Source organism: Diceros bicornis, chromosome X, assembly GCF_020826845.1.
Source record: "Diceros bicornis minor isolate mBicDic1 chromosome X, mDicBic1.mat.cur, whole genome shotgun sequence".
Lineage (NCBI taxonomy): Eukaryota > Metazoa > Chordata > Mammalia > Perissodactyla > Rhinocerotidae > Diceros > Diceros bicornis.
In genome coordinates, this window is record NC_080781.1 from 100,763,494 (window position 1) to 100,781,819 (window position 18,326).

At 46.4% G+C, this 18,326-nt stretch overlaps 2 protein-coding genes across 4 annotated transcripts in view; one reads left to right on the top strand and one right to left on the bottom strand.

The window, feature by feature from the left end:
• ATG4A (autophagy related 4A cysteine peptidase) overlaps positions 1–5,003 on the top strand; it is a 52,148-nt gene extending 47,145 nt beyond the window's left edge. Inside the window, exons 10-13 of one of the 2 annotated variants that reach the window (XM_058536483.1) lie at positions 693–838; positions 2,058–2,114; positions 3,543–3,651; positions 4,784–5,003. In XM_058536483.1, coding sequence (XP_058392466.1) covers positions 693–838; positions 2,058–2,114; positions 3,543–3,651; positions 4,784–4,821 — 350 coding nt within the window. In that variant the 3' untranslated portion in view covers positions 4,822–5,003. Of the gene's footprint in view, positions 1–692; positions 839–2,057; positions 2,115–3,542; positions 3,652–4,466 lie in introns of both variants that reach the window. The other variant, XM_058536484.1, reaches the window with a different exon arrangement.
• Positions 5,004–6,375: 1,372 nt separating this feature from the next.
• Positions 6,376–18,326, bottom strand: part of COL4A6 (collagen type IV alpha 6 chain) — a 258,501-nt gene continuing 246,550 nt past the window's right edge. For both annotated transcript variants that reach the window (XM_058536482.1, XM_058536481.1), the window contains 8 exons: positions 16,152–16,268; positions 15,653–15,814; positions 15,367–15,465; positions 13,614–13,760; positions 12,848–12,964; positions 11,407–11,598; positions 10,400–10,686; positions 6,376–8,015 (listed from right to left, as the gene is read on the bottom strand). In XM_058536482.1, the coding sequence (XP_058392465.1) occupies positions 7,755–8,015; positions 10,400–10,686; positions 11,407–11,598; positions 12,848–12,964; positions 13,614–13,760; positions 15,367–15,465; positions 15,653–15,814; positions 16,152–16,268 (1,382 nt within the window). In that variant the 3' untranslated portion in view covers positions 6,376–7,754. The remainder of the gene's footprint in view (positions 8,016–10,399; positions 10,687–11,406; positions 11,599–12,847; positions 12,965–13,613; positions 13,761–15,366; positions 15,466–15,652; positions 15,815–16,151; positions 16,269–18,326) is intronic.

The following is an 18,326-nucleotide window of genomic DNA, read 5'->3' on the forward strand; positions in this document are numbered from 1 at the left end:
TTTATTGCAGCATGGCTTTTCTCTCATTTGTAAAGATCGATCATCTCAAAGTGAGTTTTCCCAGTGAGGTGTCTCTGTACTGAAGTTAATGTGACCAAGGCAGTGCTTTCTGACAGGAATTACTAACTTGCTAACAATGACTAACTTACTAGCTACTCAAGGTCAGAAGTCAGCTCCCTGGTATCTCATCCACAGCAGAGTCAGCATTCCCATTTCTTTCAGAGGCCAAGGCCTTTTTTCTTACCAGATGTGCTCTCTGACCATAGGTCTAAGAACCAATGGTCTGGAGCGAGATGCTTTCCAATGTTGAAAGAGGCAGGAAGCTCCCTAGTGGCACCTGGACTCAAAGTCTGGTGATTCTACCTGCTTCCTCTTTGCTGCTGCTGCTCACAGAGCCTGCCATGTCATCTGTGGTCTCTCATTCCCACCTTTTCCCCAACCTGTCACTTTCCATTTTTGGACTTGGACTTTGAGGAGGTGTAAATGCTAGGGCAAGTCTTCTCATTGAATGATTAGATTTGGGTGCAGGTGGCTTCCTTCAAGCATGCTCACCCTACTTCAGGCTTTCTGTCATCTCATTCTCATTGTCACCAAGAGAGGGGTTAGGAAAACCAGAGCGCCTCCTCCCAAGAACAGCAGTGGGGTCAGGGCCAGTGGTTCTTCAAAGGTTAAGCATGTCTCGTCCAAAACAGGTGATGAGCTCATTTTCCTGGACCCTCACACAACCCAGACTTTTGTTGACACTGAAGAGAATGGAACGGTTGATGACCAGACTTTCCATTGTCTGCAATCCCCGCAGCGAATGAACATCCTGAACTTGGATCCTTCTGTAGCATTGGTGGGTATCTGAAGGTTGGGTGGGTCAAGAGATATGCCACCCTGCTGTAGACTGGTTCCCTGGGAGTTATCCAGGTTACTAGGTAGGGTGGCAGGAGTATATTCACTTACCATCCCCATGAGAGGTAGGGTAGTGTAGTGGGGAAGGAATGGACCCTGAAGCCAAACTGCTTTAGTTGGAATCCAGGCCCAGCCACTTAACTAGCTATAGACTTGGGGGGTGGGTCCCTTAACCTTTTTGAGCCTCGGTCTTCTCATCCCTAAAATGAGCAAAGCAAAAGTTCCTTCCTTGTAGGGTTGTGTGAGGTAGACTGTGCGTAAGGCACCTAGCACAGTGCTTGGCACGTTGTAATCATTCTATAAATGTTAGTTATTGTTACTGTTATCATCTTTCCCCCTTTTCTTTCTTGCCTTCTAATCATTGCCACATAGACACAGGGAATAATGTGGGACATAGCTAGGGAGGGGTAAGGGGGCAAGACCTCCTGGGTGCACAGTGCCCATTTCTCTGAACACACAATCCAGGAAGTTGCAGGGTTTTGGCCCGGAAGTATGACTGCTGTCTACACACATTGAAGGGGCAGCTGCCTGTGAAGCAGCCAGTGGTTCTGAGGCCTGTGTGCATCCTCTCTTCCAGTTTAACCCGATTGTCAGAGCACCAGGGACCGAGGGCTGACAGAGTCCTCCTCTTGTTTTGGACCATTATTTTACTACTGTAGGATGGCTCTGAGAATAGGAAAGGAGGCTGATGGTTCTCTTTATTCTAACAGATAATTTCCTGAAGGTCAAAGTCACCTTATTAAGTATTTCCTCTAGCTAAAAGTACTATTTGGCTTTTGTTTGCTGGTTTAATTGACTATTCTTTATAGATGTGTATATTTGTGCACTGAATGTAATGGAATTAATCCCACACTTTGGAGATTGGTCTTCAAGTTACTCTATCTCACAGTATAAGGTGAGAGGGACAGGAAGAGATAGGGACAGAGAAAAAGAGGGGAGAGAGAGAGAGAGAGAGAACGAATAAATGTGTGTGTCCAGGTGAGGCAATGAGCTAGGAGAGAGAGAAGCCCAGGCAATCTTCCCCCTTATTGCTGGAAGACACATCCAAAGAGAATGGCCCACATCATAGCTCTGGGCCACCGGCTCCATCTTGCAATACAAAGGGCCTGCCTCGGTGCCCCTGACCATGGCTAAATTGTGTTCTTTTGCTTTCCCCCAAGGGATTTTTCTGCAAAGAAGAAAAAGACTTTGATAGCTGGTGTAGCCTTGTTCAGAAGGTAAAGATGTATGTTTTTCTTAGTCTTAAAAAGTGAAAATTATTCAATATGACTGCTTTTTAAGGTTGTTTTTCATAGTAACATAAACCTAGCCTGATAGGACTTTATTGCAAGAAAAAGAAACTAAGATACAGGGAATTGTGCGTAACTTTGGGAAAATCAAAGAAAAACTTTTGTTTGGAATATGCTTTGTGTGTCAAGTGAGTGATATTTTTAGTTACTTAATGTTTCATCTCATTAAGCCTACAAGTCATATGAAATACTCAACTAATATTACACCATGTTAACTTAAAAATGCCAATTTCATATAGCTCAGCCTAAATTCTTCCTTAATCTGTGCATAACACTGAGATGATTGAGAAACTAAACTACTTTTCTATTTGTATGGTGGTCCATTTACAGTTTAATGTATTCCATTATGGTTTAGGGGGCTTTCCTTTGTATTAACTGTCTTATTTATATAAAATATAGGCATGCTGCCACTTACAGGAAACACAATTTGCAGAAATGTGTGTAAATACTAAAGCAAGTTATTCTTCTTCTTGGTATTTTATGTAAAAGGGTATTTATTGTTTTGCTGGCTTACCAATCCTTGTATCTGCCTCCCTTATCCTCCACATGCCAAATATGTGGAAGACATTGATAAACGCTTATTGAGAGAATGAAGCGAGGCACAGGGAGTAGTTTAAAGAGCCCTGGATGGGGTGGCAGGAGACATGATGTTTTCTCCTATCTGCAAAACAATGAGATTGGAGAGATGGGAGCCCAGAGCCCCTTGTAGGTTGTAAAGAGCGAAGATTTTTTTTCACAAGTGAACAAACAATTAACACTAATGTCCCTAGCTGAATATGAAACCTCAGTTAATAATTAGCTGAGACATAATGGAGAATTATTTTCTGAAGGCAATACTTACATTTCAGAATGTAGCAAAACTGTATTTATATCACATTTAAAGTTAGAATGAAAATTTTCTGATAAGACTATGCTATTTAAATTAGGACATATACTATAAGTGTTAGACTAAAACTGAAACCATGCCAATATGTACCAATATTCTCTTGGGGCAGATTTAATTTGATTAACCAACATTTCTTTGGAGCCAACACTTCATGAACATCTCAGTCCTAAATTGAGTTGGGCCCGTGCAACTGGTATATGACTTGAACCTCATGATGGAGCATGGGCAGTGAGTACTGGCCTTCCATAAGATCCTCCCTCCAGTGTCCTTCCTTCCTGGCCAACAGTATCTAGAATTGAAGAGGGCTAGGTCTTCAGATGGGTCAAGTAGAGGATGGATGTATTCGCTAGGTCTTTGCTTTCACCTTTCAACAACCAGGCCACTCTCTTAGGGTTTGGGGTCGTAGATTGCCAATTGGACAGAAATGTAGTGACTCTGCAGTGTTTATAACTATGTCTGTGTCTCCTCAGGAAATTCTAAAGGAAAATTTAAGGATGTTTGAATTAGTTCAGAAACATCCATCACACTGGCCTCCCTTTGTTCCTCCAGCCAAGCCAGAAGTGACAACCACTGGGGCAGGTAAGCTGATGTTCAGGGGCTCTCGGCCAGCAGACCCACATGTAGCAATTGTTTTATGAGACAGAAGCAATTGTGGCTCATGCTTTCTCTGGAATGTAAAATTTCTATTCAGCTGGACTAATCAAGGAATGGTGCTGCTGATTATTTTAATCCTCTGATGAACTGATATTTGCCCATTTCAAAGAATGATAATAGCAGAAAATGAGCTCAGTGTAAAAGTTCTGTATAAAATCAAAATGACTAGAAGTTCTTTTCATGGTCTGGTTCAGAATAACAAATCAGAGGCCATGGGTGATTTGAAATGTTCCTCAAAGGTCTTACAGAGCCTCATCCTCCTCACTGTGAATATAGGACTATGTAACGAGTCTAGATTTTTGGTTCTTTATAGAGAATTTCTAATACTTAGCAGTGGTCCTATCTGTAAGTCTCCTCCACACAAGCTTTTCTTTAGCAAAACAATTAAAAAATGCATAGTCTTGGGGCCAGCCAGGTGGTGTAGTGGTTAAGTTCATGCGCTCGGCTTCATCGGCCTGGGGTTTGCAGATTTGGATCCTGGGGGTGGACCTACACACCACTTATCAAGCCATGCTGTGGCAGGCGTCCCACATATAAAGTAGAGGAAGATGGGCACGGATGTTAGCCCAGGGCCAATCTTCCTCAGCAAAAAGAGGAGTATTGGCAACGGATGTTAGCTCAGGGCTAATCTTCCTCACACACACACACACAAATGCATAGTCTGAACTACTGAGTAATGTATTGACCACTTCAACCTAAGTGTCAAGCTCTTGTTCTTTCTCATTTCTGTATTCTGATAGAATTCATTGACTCTACTGAACAACTAGAGGAGTTTGACCTGGAGGAAGATTTCGAGATTCTGAGCATATAGAATAGTGGGAACTCAACTTGGAGGTCTGTCTTCCATCTGGCACCAGAAGAACATGAACTCATCACATAAAACTTTTCTAGTCAGCAAGTGCCTGATATGCCAACAGCACACAAACTTGATAGCAATCATGACTGAGCCAATCACCATTTCTCAGAAAAAACGAACAAACAACCCTTCCCCAGAAAGAACTAGAACAATCATGGAATCTAGGAGCAGAAAGATTATGTGTCATCCCTTGCTTCCAAGCTTGTCTTACATGGCCACAGCGAGTCTTCAGCTACTGAAATGAGGAGGCGGACATCTGGAAGACAGACAGCAACTTCCACCTTGCTTCAAGCACCAGCAGATGAGAGGTGGTTACCCTGCGCTTCTTCGCCCTGTCAGGTGTGACCTCTTTTGGGCTAAATACTAAGAAGCAGTCTGTTCTCTTGCTCTAATAATAAAGTGATTGCATCAGGGAGAAAAAGTTCTTGTTCAATTATTTGAATACGTATGTATTTTAAATAATTATGATTTCTATCAAAAAGTTTGTCAAAGAAATTATGTCAAATGTGCACGTGTTGATCTCCTTCCTATTTGGAGGAAGCTTACTATTTGATAGGTCACTGTCCCCATCATTACTGATACTTTTGTGAGATGTCACCTTGTCCTTAAATCAAATCGTGATCACTTAAATCAGGGGTCAGCAAATGTTTTCTGTAAAGGGCCAGATAGTAAAGAGTTTAGGCTTTGCAGGCCACATGGCCTCTGTCACAGCTATTCAACTCTGCTGTTCAAGTGCAAAAGCAGCCATAGGCCGTATGCACACAAATGAGCCTGGCTGTAATCCAATAAAACTTTATTTACAAAAACAGGTGGAGGGCTGGATTTAGCCGTCAGGCTGTAGTTTGCCAATCACTGGCTTAAATTGTTGATTTTTGTTTGGGAAATTAAAAATTGTATTTGAATTGGACTCCATTTTCTTTGACAGCCATAATTAGAAAGAATTATTAATGTGGTGACATTTAATCTGTACATTGAATACAATTCCAAACCATTTCAGGTCGAGCAACATACTCAATTTTAGAGTACATATTCATCAATTTGGCTTTGCTAACCATTCTTATGTGTGGATGCGCCTCAGGTCCCAGCAGTGTCTTCCCATTTGCCTCTTTTTGCCTTCTTAACCTGTATGCATTTCACCTCCATCCTCAACCAAGTCCCGAGGAAGGCCAGCAACTTTGGTTTGAAAGCTAGCACCAAACCAAAGTGGGTTTTTTTGTATATTTAGGAATATTAGAACACTTGTTTCCTTAGATTCCATTTTTTCTTTTTTTCCAGCAGGTAATATATTCCAGTGGTTCAAAATTCAAAAGGTGCAAAATGGTATTCAGTGAAATGTCTCTCCCTCCCGCAGGTCAGTTTCCTTCCCTGAACACTCCCAGTGTTATGAATTTCTTGTTTATCCTTCCAGAGGATATACTTTATGCATATACAAATATATGCATATATATCTTAGATTTGATTTTAATGACTTTAACATTTCTCTACTTTTGATTTATCTATAAATGATCCTAAGGCCCCAGAAGTATGGAAATTCCTTACTTGAACTCTAGCATGTGATGGGCTAAAAGCAGTTGTAGGCTTATCTTGAAACAGGTTGTGGATTTGTTGCCTGTTAGAGAGCTCTTTCTGTCCTTTGACTTTAATTGTATTTTTTCCTGCCTCAGTGTTGTGATATAAAGCTCAACTTGCAGTAACAGGAACCCCCAAGGCTCTGAGGGGGACTCACGTATTGTAGTGAGATGGACTTTAGAAAAGTTTTCATCAAAGAAAGTCGAAAGAGTCAAATGTTCATGTATTTAATTTTTTTATTTGCAATGTACAAAGCTGACACCATGCTTATTAGTCAGATAAGGAGGTGAAGGTAACAATAATTCAGATTATACTGATTATGCTTTTTCTGTGTTGGCACAGTTTACATAATTTTTAAGGAAACAGAATCACTCGGAAAGAATTGCCTCATGTCAACATACCTAAGTGTTCTAGGAGATTGATAATTAAAGGAAATGGTTAAAACAAATCCCCCCAAACAGAATACAGTACATTTTAAAGTCAACTCAAGCTTGCTTGAAGTCTGGTAACTGCTAAAGAGAGGAGTGTGCTAGATTTTTATGAGGTTTTAAAAACATATTAAAATAGTTTAACAGGCTACCTGTGAAAGAGTGATTGGATGGACATTTTAATGGAAAGTCTCTAAGAGCCTCAAAATAAAGGAACGAACACACTGCAGCTTCGATTTGCCACATTGCACACATCTGGATGGCGTTTGGAATAAACAGGGACTTCTGAGAAATTGGGACAAGGGATTTACCTTTTTATTCCTGGAGTCAAAAGCAAAATTCACACCTCCTTATCCATCCACCCCTCCACCCCTGGCCTGGGAGAAAGGGCCATGGTTCTCATTTCCCTTTATGGGCCTGGCCACATTTGGTGTATCCTCTGCTCTACTCTGGACCAGGTCAAGGCGTCTGCCTCTGGCTGGGGAGGGAGTCAGCAAGGAGAAAGAGATTTGTCTAGGACCCTGTGAAGTTAATGAGCCCCTCAGGACTGCTGGCCTTCAAGCCTCCCTAAGCAATATGGGGCCCAGTTGTGCTCACTCTTGAAGGAGTCAAAGCTCACCCCGGGCTACTGGCTGGCACCTCACTGTAGCTCTGCTGCCTGCCTGAACACAGTGGGCCCGTTGAAGAGTGAGAGCTTGCCCTATGCGGGCTTGAGCTATCTATGAATGTTTAGCCAGAGATTTTTTTTTTTTAATGTGGAAACACTGGGTTCTGGTTTAAGCCAAATAATGTGTGGTGACCTCTGCACATAAAGAAATGACTTATCATCAGCTACCATGAAGATCTTACTGATCAAAACAAAGCGGTCTAAGAAAGTGGTGGCACAGCAGGTCTGTCTGAGGTAGGTAGCCATGAATAGTCACGCAAACATCCGAATCAAACGGTAGCACCAGGTTGACTGAAATGGGACAGCAGATCTCAGCAGAGTAGGCTTACCCATTGGGCCTGAGGGTTGGGCTAACCAGTGTCCAGTAGTCCAGCCCAAATGACACTCCAATGTACAACTTGACAGATGGGCAAAAGGGCTTAGGCCTTCCTTCTTCAGACTGTTCAGTTTGTGAGGTGACCATTGTGTGAGGGAGGGGAGGGCAAGTGGCAGAGTGGCAGGTGCCACCCTACAGGCTTTTCATACACACCTGGCAGCGGCTGACCCGGGTGTGGAGCTGCCCAGCTTTCAGTGTTTCAGATACAGGCTCTTCCCTAAACTGCTGCCTCTCCTCCACTGTCGTCAGCCAGAAACTGTACTTGTTGGCAAAGTAGTGGCAGGTGCCCCGGGCACCACTGCACTCGATGAAAGGAGTGGCCCGAAAATCCTCTAGGCAGGAGCCAGGTGAGACCAGGGACTGGCCTCCGCCCTCAGCGCCAGCGGCAGTGTGCTGAAACAGATGCGGTTGCTGTATGAGTTGTGCCCACCAGGGCTGCCATGGGAGAAGATGGGCGCTCTGCTGCTCCAGAGGGGACGTGTGCTCCCTTCCTAAACTCTGCTCCCTTGGTTCAGCCCCAGTGTCTAGCCAGCATACCAAAAGCTGTATTTTAAGACCCGGGTTGCTCATCCTCCCTTGTAGTAGCCTCAGGGTCAGGAGCACCCCTCCCAGCTCCCTAGTGCCCTCCTAACCCACTGCGCATGGGCAGTGGCTACATCTCAGCCAGTGTTTCCCAGACTGCTGCTGTCTCACTGAGTTCTGAGGTGTGTTAGGTGCCCCCCACCCCAATCTCCACAGACAATTAAGTCTGAGAAAGGCTAGATTAAGGAAAATTCAATAGGTTTTGGAATGCAGTTTTTCTCAGAGCCCTCTGTTTACTCCAAGCCCTTGGTGATGTGCTCCAAGAAAGGAAAGAGCATGCAATACTTGACAAAGTGGTTAACCAGGGGCCCCCTCCTCCAGCATATCTATTAATAGCTCTTACTCTGAAGTTACCTTCATTAGACCTTCCTATATTTTCAGTCTGTAACATACCATTTAGGGCCACATAGCGTGTTTGTTACCTGCAGAGTACAAGTGGGCCTCCTATTTGGCCTAACGTCCTGGCCCTCACTTCAGAGGGCTGGCTCCCTTAGCACATGATTTCAGCATCTCCCCATCGGTGCCATGCATGAGCCCATAGTCTCCAGTCACTGTACACGTAGGTGGCCGCCCCCCTCTCTCCCCACTCCTTTCACCTCAGCTGGGTTATTATCTGGACCAGAGGAGGTGGGTAGAGGCGTCATACACACCTGGGCCAGCAAACGGCCAATGGGACAAATGCCCGAGTTGGACGCGTGGGGATGCCTTACTTGGCAGAACTTCGGGAGAGTGAGTCTCCATATAAGTGACCTTTCCTGATAAATGAAGCATCAAAGTTTTCCTCATTTTGATCCTCAGATAGAAAACTTTCTAGAACAAGTCATACATTTCCCTGCCTTACTGAATAGCAGACACTATGTGTTTTACACTTTGCAGATGACCCAGGCTTGTCGTGAATGTTGGTTTTTGTGTTGGGTGATTGTGCAGGGGCCCCAAACCAAGGGGCGCAGCTTGTAGAGTTCTTGAGCCGTCTTTGACTCATTTTCTCCTTTTTAGTAGGCAAACCTCATTGCTTCAAGATGCCTTACTAGGGAATCCAAATTCCCGCCCTTACATGTTTTCAGGAAAATATAGGTATTCTAGTATGTTAGGGTTATGTATAAAGTAAGAGTTAGGGTTATGTATAAAGTAAGAAAGAGTAAAGAGATTCTGAGTAAGGGCTTAAGAGTGCTCCCATGAGCAAAGCACATGAGATTTCATACATAGCTTTTGTACCATTCATTGTGGAAGCTCAGGGGCCTTTTCTCCTTATTTCCTGGTCTGGGTGGTGGACAGGACAGAATGATAGGTGAGGTGATTCTATATTACATTGGGATAAACTGCCCAATTCACAAAGACAGAGCAAAACAAGGAAGTACCTTAGCCCAGGTAGGTACACTAATGTGAGGAAGCTTGTGGCTTTGGTAATGCTTGAAAGACACTCTCTCACCATCTTGCCCCTGGTAATTCAGCAAAGAAGCTCTGGCGAGGCAGGGTACTTCAGTGGGTGCCACATTGGTTTTTCCCTGGGAGTTATCCTGCTCCTAAACCTCACCTGTCACTCATTTAATGTCCCCAGATATTCACAGAATGTGGTGGGAGGGACTTGATGCCTCCCTGGGCTTAGAGATGTTCTCAGATCTTTCTTAGCAAGACACACAGCCTGGCTAGCCATTGCTTTCCCACTGAAATGGAAAAGCCACAAAAATACCAGCAACAACATAGAAACACAGCCTGCCCTCATCTGAGCCTTTTGGGAAGAGATGGCAGCGGCTAGAGGGGCCTGGGAAGGTGCACAGAAGAGAGATGAGTGCCATTCCCAGCCTGACTAGTGAGAGAGTGTCCCAGCCCTGAGTGGGGACAGCTTCTCCCTCACTGTCCACTCAGACCAGGTGTTTCCTCCTTCTCTTGCTTGTGGCATAACCGAAGCAGGCAGAGAGACGTCAGGGCCTTCGCCGGTGATTCATAAAGATTCTCACCCCTGAACCACTGGGTGCAAACTGCTCCTTTCTACTCAAACTCATAATTACCTGTCATTCACACAGAACTGGGCTCTCTGGTCTTTAGCTAAGCCCAGGCCAAGCATTTTCCTTCCTTTCCAACTCCGTGGTTTCTACCCTGTGTCCCTTGAGCCTGGGAGCCCACCCAAGGGACCCTCCCAGAGTTCCCCCCCCCTCTGCCTCTACACTGGGGGAGGGGGCAGTGCAGGGCCTTACCATGAGGAAGGAGTACCCGATCCAGAGGCTACGCCAACCCAGGGGGCACTGCGGGATGGTGATGTCCTGGCTGTGCACAGCAATGGCTTGCGAGGGAGCCTCACACACAGAGCAGCGGCTGATGTACTGGGGAATCTGGGTCTGGCCGACAGGCATCATGGGGATGGGGGCGGTGGTGGAGAGCCAGTAGGACTTATCATTGCGCCTGGCATAGTGGCACACTTCGTTGATGTTGCAGTAGATGAAGGGCATGGTGCTGAAGCGTGGCAGGCAGGAGCCAGCAAACCCTGGAAGGAGAGATGGTGGGCAGGGCCAGGGCTGGGATTATTCCCAGGGCCGCTGGGACCGGACTAGATGGTGGTTTGGGTTTACACCCAGCTGCTTGTACGAGAGCAGGGACGCCTCTCCTTACACTCCTGGAACACCGTACACACACTGAAGTCTGTTGATCAAATCCTATTTTCAATGCACCAGGGAAGTTTGATAATGAAAAGAATCTTTTTATAAACTGAATAGTGACTCCCTAATTAATCTGCTTTATAAAACCAGCATTTAATAGAGTGAGTTTGTGGTTCAGAGTCAGCATACCTGTAGACAATACAATCAATTCTTGGGTAATCATTGTTGCCCCACGGGTCACATTATTATTACTACTACTAATCACGCATGTTTAATGGATGCTTAATATGTGCCAAACATTGTTCTACGTGTTTTACATTGGGTGATTCATGTAATCCTTACATCACCCTATGAGATGGGTACTAGAATTAGCCTTGTTCCATTAAGGAGGAAGCAGCAGCTTAGAGAGGTTGAATAACTTGTCCAGGGTACACGGTTAGTAAGTGGTAGAGCCAGGGTTTGAACCCAGATCTGCCTGACTCCAGAGCTGGTGCTTGTAACTCACTACCCAAAAGTGGGCCCATCAAGGGCTGGGAGGAGCGAGGAGGGTGGCTTTTGGTCCTTGTGGGGATGGATGGCCAGGGCTGGCTGTCAGAGCCGGTACCTACCCAGGTCCTGGTTATGGGCTTTCTCCTGCCCCTCCACGAACAGCAAGCTGTAACCCACCCACAGCTGGCTCATCCCGGCGGGGCACAGGGGCACCTGTTCCGACTGGCTGTGTTTCACCAAGGTGTAGCCCACTCTCACGCTCTGCCCAGGCATTCCAGCCCTCCCAAAGGGGCCCTGCTTCCCTGGAGCACCTAAGAGGGACAGAGCAGAAAAGGGGTAAGCCAGGTGCAGCCAATAATAGCAGCAGCTACTCACTTTGTGCCAAGCGTTGAGCAGGACACGTTTTGTACATGTGTTAGCTCACTCGATCCTCACGACAACCTTATTACCCCAATTTGTAGATGAGGAAACTGAGGCTCAGAGGTCCCACAGCTAGGAAGTGGTGGAGCTAGAACGCCAACTCGGATGTGTCCGGCTACAGAGTCCTCACTTTTTTTTTTTTTTTTATTTTTTTTGTGAGGAAGATCAGCCCTGAGCTAACATCCATGCTAATCTTCCTCTTTTTGCTGAGGAAGACCGACTCTGAGCTAACATCTATTGCCAATCCTCCTCCTTTTTTCCCCCCAAAGCCCCAGTAGATAGTTGTGTGTCATAGTTGCACATCCTTCTAGTTGCTGTATGTGGGACGCGGCCTCAGCATGGCCGGGCAAGTGGTGCATCGGTGCGCGCCCGGGATCCGAACCCGGGCTGCCAGTAGTGGAGCGCGCGCACTTAACTGCTAAGCCACGAGGCCAGCCCCCAGAGTCCTCATTTTAAAAAGCAGCTATCCAGCTTCCCACCCACATCCACCTGGCCTTTGTTTCTCTGCAAGGGGATGAGGGAGTGGAGGGGGCTACTTCTTGGGTTGGCCTTGCAGGCTCTCATAGGAGATAACTAAGTAACTAAGTACCTGTTGAAATAAAAGCAGAGCTGGGGTTAGCAGGGCAAAATCACACCCTCCTCTCCTGCCCATGGCAGACATGGCTAATCGATCACACCACTTCCCCACTGAGCCTCAGACCTGTTCTCTACTCAGGACAACTGATTTGCCATCTCTCATATAAAATGGGAGGTAAGTAGCAGAACAGCCATACCTTATCTCCAATGTTCTTATCCCTTGAACCACTCCCTCCCATCCACATCAGAATCCCAGGGTAGAAAAGCAGAGGTGCAGGTCAGGGGGCCATGCTATAGTATATAGAGTCATAGCTCTTAAGAGCTGAAAGAGAACCTAGAAAAGGATTTGGAACAGTCCTTTACCTTCCAGAATGTAGGGCTCTAATCCTTCACTGGCTCAGAGTGGGGTGGGAGTTAATGGATTAGAGCCCAGTTTTCCAGTCTCCTGGTAGTGTCAAGTTTTACCGCCAGTTTTCCTAATTCTCAGATTTGAGATTTTGACTCACTCGCAAGCCTCAAACCCTCACAGAAGCCCTCTGGCCCCTAGTGCCAACATAACCAGACCTTCAAATCCTGGAGGGCCTTGCAGTCCAGGGAGACCAGGATCACCAAGAGCCCCGGGCGGGCCGGGGAGTCCGCTGAGGCCATCTTTGCCGGGGATGCCAGGTAAACCTTTGGAGCCTGCAGAGAGAGAAGGCCCACAGTGGAGTACTCAACGTGGAGCGTCTGGAAGAGCCCTCCCTGGAGAACCGGGACTCGTGTGTCATGCCCAGGACTCACCAGTAGAGGGCGCACTGGCCATCATCTTGGAGTGCACACTGAGCTCAGGGCTGAGCCTCCCAGGCTAGTCCTTAGTTCACGTCCTGGCATCTGGGCCCTGGGACTGTACTCTGAACTGAGCCCTTCTGAGCCCCTTCACACCTGTTTCCTCCTCCCTTCCTCTCCTCCTCCCAGTATGCATGGCAACTGCTGGAGTCCTGGGTCAGAAATGAGGATACCAAGGCCCAGAGAAACTACTAGCTTACTCGAGCTGGGGGGCAAAGCTGGGACTAGAAGCCTGGGTTCCTGTCCCGCAGCCCTGGGCTTTCTCCACTGCTCTTTATCCCCCGCCACACTCCCTCTTTCTCTCAACAGCACATTAGCCAAGTACAACTGCTGGCCCTGCTGGCCTGTCCTCCTGTCAAGAAGCTTGGGAGCTCTGTGAGGAGCAGAGGAAATGCTTGATGAAGGCGCTCCATTGGAGCTGGGGTTCCCAGCCAGTTGCTTCAGCCTCTCAGTCAAGGCCATCTCAGCTTCCTGAGAAGTCTCCTTTCTCTGGCACCCTCCTCACCTTGTAGACCTACAGGGCCTTGAACCCCAGGCTCCCCCGTGAGGCCAGGGATGCCGTCAATGCCTGGTAGACCCATGGGCCCAGGAGGAGCCTGGATGGCTTCTGCAATTGGTGTTTGTCCAGGAGCACCTCGGGGGCCGGAAAAGCCTGTTGGTGGGGGAAATGGAAATGTCAGGCAGAGGCAGAGGAGGTGGCCTGGGTGAGTCCCCAGAAGCCCTCTTTTCTGCCACGCAGTCACCAGCTTTCTGCCCTTCTTGTTTGTCCCCATAGTCCCCACAGTCCTCACTGGATACCACCAGGGTGTCTCTCACCACACTTTACACAGGGTCCTTTTGACCCATCTACCTCCTTGAGGGAGATAGTGGATTGGTAGCTCCTTGGGGGCAGGGACTGGTTTACGTTCCTCTTGTCTCCTCAGGGCCCAGCCCAAGGCCTGGTATGTGGTAAGCAAGTCAGGAAATGTTTGTTGCAAATATGGTAGGCTGAGACTTTGTTCGGGGCTGGGGTGGTTGGTTTACTCACTCACTGATCAGAACACAGTGCCAAGGAGGCCAAGGGGATGCGCCCAACCCCAGAGGTTCAATTGGCATCATAGCCTGGGACCCTGACCCTGGCCAGCTGGCTTAGTAATAGAAGCCAAACGAGCCAATTTGCTTGCTAATTCATTGAACAAGTATTTCTCAAGTGCCTACTATGTGCCAGGCCCTGGTACATTAGGGGACAGAGTGGTGAATAAGACAGACCTTTATGGAGATTATGATCTGGTGATAAAGATGAAAAATGCACAACCTGACAAATACCGTTAATCTTACTGCAAATTGTGAGAAGTGCTATGAAGGAAATGAACAGTGCAGTGACAGTGGGAAAGAGCAGGGGGGCTATGGGGTGGAGAACCTGCTTTAGACAGTGTGATAAGTGGCCTCTTATAAGCAGTGACATTTAAGCTGAGACCATTAAAGCATTAGAAGGGGCTAGGGAGGCAAGAGTATTCCCGGAAGTAGAACTAGCATGTGCAAAGGCCCTGTGGCCAGACAGGTGTGGTGTTTTTGGATAACTGAAAGAGACTAGTGTGGCAAGAGCATAGTCAGCAGCAAAGGGGAAGGGCTGGTGATGAGCGTGAAGAGGGAGGCGTCACATAGGGCTTTGTGGCCATAGTTTACTCCTATGCCATGGGAAGTCAGTGGATGATTTATGTTTTTATAAGATCTGACCACTGTGTGGAGAAATGACTGTTGGAGGACGTGCACAATGGAAGCAGGGAGACCAGTTAGCAGGTTACTGCAGTGATTCATGTGAGAAATGTTGGTGGCTCAGACCTGAGTGATGAGAGGTGAGCGGCCACGAGGAACATTTATAAGGGATAGCCCTCAGGGCTGGCTTGCTAATGGATTGGATGTATGTGAGTGAGGGTGGTGGTAGTAAAGGATGGAAAGGATCGTTCTTATTTCTGGACTGAGGAAATGGGTGAGTGGTGATCCGAGTGCAAACCCAGTGCCCCCTAATGCAGAAATAATGCAGAGAGGAGGTCAGCGGCAGGATCCGTGGTGGCAAAGCAGCAGTGGCCTTCAGTCATGGGAGCTGGTGGAGCCAGCGGTATCCCCAAAGTGGAGAAACTGCCTCCCTGGAGGAACTTGATCCAGCTGCTTCAGGCATCCAGGCTTTCTTGGTGTGGTGAGCAGTGACTCCTGAAGGATGTTACCCTCAGACCCCTCCCTCGAGCTCAAGATCAGCTCAGCACATGCTCTCAACTCACCTCTTGGCCCTGTCTTCCCCTTCATCCCGGGAAATCCTGGGTCTCCAGGTGGCCCAACCTTGCCTGGAGTCCCCATGAAGCCAGGCTCACCTCTCATGCCTGGCAAAGTCCAAAGGAAAGCAAGTCAGGGCCCAGCACGGTGGTGCTGGTGGTGGGGCAGTTGAGACTAGGCAGAGGTGAGGATGGGAAGAGCATTATCAGCCGGCCTCTCTTCACAGGGCTGCAGGAAGGGGCCATCTCTGACTGTGGAGTGGAAAGGGCCCAACAGCCAGCCAAGCAGCCATACCTTTCAGTCCTAGCTCTCCAGGGAGGCCAGAGAAACCTGGAATTCCTTGGTCTCCCTTGGGCCCTTGAGGGCCGGGAATTCCAGGGAAGCCAGGGTCTCCGGGGTCACCTTGATCCGAGGATGGCCCAGGGGGACCTTGGGGCCCCGGGGGGCCTGGTCGGCCTAGGGATGAGATCAGAAAAGGGATGAGGGCAGGTGAGCAGGAAGTGGCCACTGCTGAAGGCCTCGGGACTGATAGGAAGCCAAAGCCCATTCCCAGGGCAGAGACTGCTCCCTTGCCATCTGTGGGTCCCAGTGCCCAGACATTCCCAAACCCTTTTAGCAAAAGGCAGTCCGTTCCAGTCCCCTGAACCCCTGCTAGGGGAAGGATGTGAGGCCGAGCAGGCCCACGCATGTCCAGCAATAGGGATGAGGTTGGACTGCATATAGGACCTCCCCAAACTCCCAAACTCCAGACAAAAGGTGACGGCCGGCCCTCTTTTGGGCTTCCTGTCTTTACCTCGTTCTCCATCTAGGCCCGGTCGCCCAGGGTCGCCAGGCTGTCCTGCTATGACTGAGGGCAAGGAGAGGCCTGGGGCACCAGGGAGACCAGCAAGGCCCTGGAGACCTGGGAAACCTGCAAAGAGTAGATAAAAGGGGCTACATGGGCTTTGTGTACCCAGAAGAGGGCCAGGCTGTCTCAGAGAAAATGCAAGCGGTTAGGTAGGATCCAGACCAGCGAACACCAGCAGAGGGCTCTTCTCCCTTCATTCTGCCTTCACAGCCAGCAGAGGAACATAGCTGACAAGGGCTCAGAGGCTCCTCTCTCCCAGCAGGCGTTGCATTTAATTGGGATAGAGCTTCAGAAAGTTCTAGCTCCCTGACCTCACCGGTAGTGGAAATATTTTAGACAGATTTCCCCCAAATCGGGAAGAAAAGAGGGCATGACTGCAGCACCAGGAATTGACGTTTGCCGAAGTGTTTTTAAACCTCGCATCCCTGGTGCACAACATTTAAGTTAGCCAGTTACGTATGCTGCTGCTCAGAGAAGGTTACAGATCGAGGGGAACACAGGCCCCAACCAGTCAGAACAGACACTTGCTCGGTCAGAATGGAGGCAGCAAGGGCGCTGTGCCTCCTGGTGTCTTCTGGGACTAACCTTTGCGTCTTCTAGGCAAACTGGAAAACACTTTCACAGGCAATTCATGATATTAGCTGAATGCTTGCTTAATTGCCTATAGAACAAATTTCTCTGTATTAAATCCCTTCCCCCTTTCTGGCAAAAGAGAATAGCCTATTTATTAGAGTAGATCCAGAATACTCCTTTGCTCAGATTTTAATACTGCTTTACATGTTTTCTGTTTGTGGAGCAATTTCTACTATAATATGTTCAAAACCAAAAATTTCAACTGATTACAAAAGATTTATTTAATATGCACATGTCGAATACATAGATGGTAATCTTGATGGGAAAACACATCAAAGCCATGTATACAAAGGTAGAAGTCCATATTACACTTGCAGCATGGAAGAAACGTATTTATTACTTTGGTGTATTCTAGAAGATAGTCAAATGAAGAAAAATAGATTCAAACTTGTTGATAAACTGTTCTGGTGGTTGAGATTCTTATTTTCGCTTGTGACAAGAAAATCCAAAAATGTAAATGTTGAATTTTATCTTACTGACAAGAAAAGCCGAAATTTTAATGTCGAATTTCTCATATTTAGCTAAAGAAAGAGTAAATCCATGAAAACTTGTAAAGAAAGATGGCAGATTGGTTAATTCCGGTGTTTTTAACAGCTCATTAATTGGCTGAATGCTGAGAAAATATAGAGAAGGAAAAAATAAATTTCAAAAAAAAAGCCTCCAATTATTATAGGTCTGGAAAAGAAACAAAATTTAAAAAATAAAAATAAAATACAAAAATAAAATAAAAAATGAAAACTAGTTGCAAAGCCACATGGTTCTACTTTTAGTATTGTCAGTTATCTCTTGATGAACCTTGGAAGTATTTTTCTTTATCACAAAGATAAAAATCTGAAAAGAAAGACATTGTATTTTTTTCCAGAAAATATAGCTTTCTGTATACATATCTATATACTGAAATTATGCAAAACCAATGAACAAGACACCACATATGGTAGAGTAAGTGTGGGCAGCACACAGATTATAAAAAGTTCCCATGGCAGTTTTTGGAGCCACCTCCTATTTTTACTGGCTTCTTGATTTTATAATTAAAACCAATATATCACGAAACCTGAAATAAAGGTCCTACTTCACCTCCAATAGTAAAAAAAAAACCTCATGTATTTCTTTAAGAATAAGACACTTTAAATGAGCACATGAAAATGCAAGATGGCATGTTTTTCCAACTCATTTCAGTGTCAGAGCCTTAAAAAATCCTAAATATGCAAATACAGCCTCTAAATATTTAGTGAAAATATGAAAATGAGTGGTATAATTTAAAGTTATTTAGATAAAGGTATTGTAGGGACAGGGATTTCTCTAGGAAGTTTTCTTAGGGGTAAATCCTCATTTTACACTGATTTCTATGATCAAATCAGAGATAGGTTCCTATGGGGGGGATATGATATTTTCTGTATTCTTTTAAAACAAATTGTTTTAATTAGATATTGAGAAGAGCAGAAGAATATTTGTAAATCATATGTAAAAAATAATCCAGGGGCTGGCCCC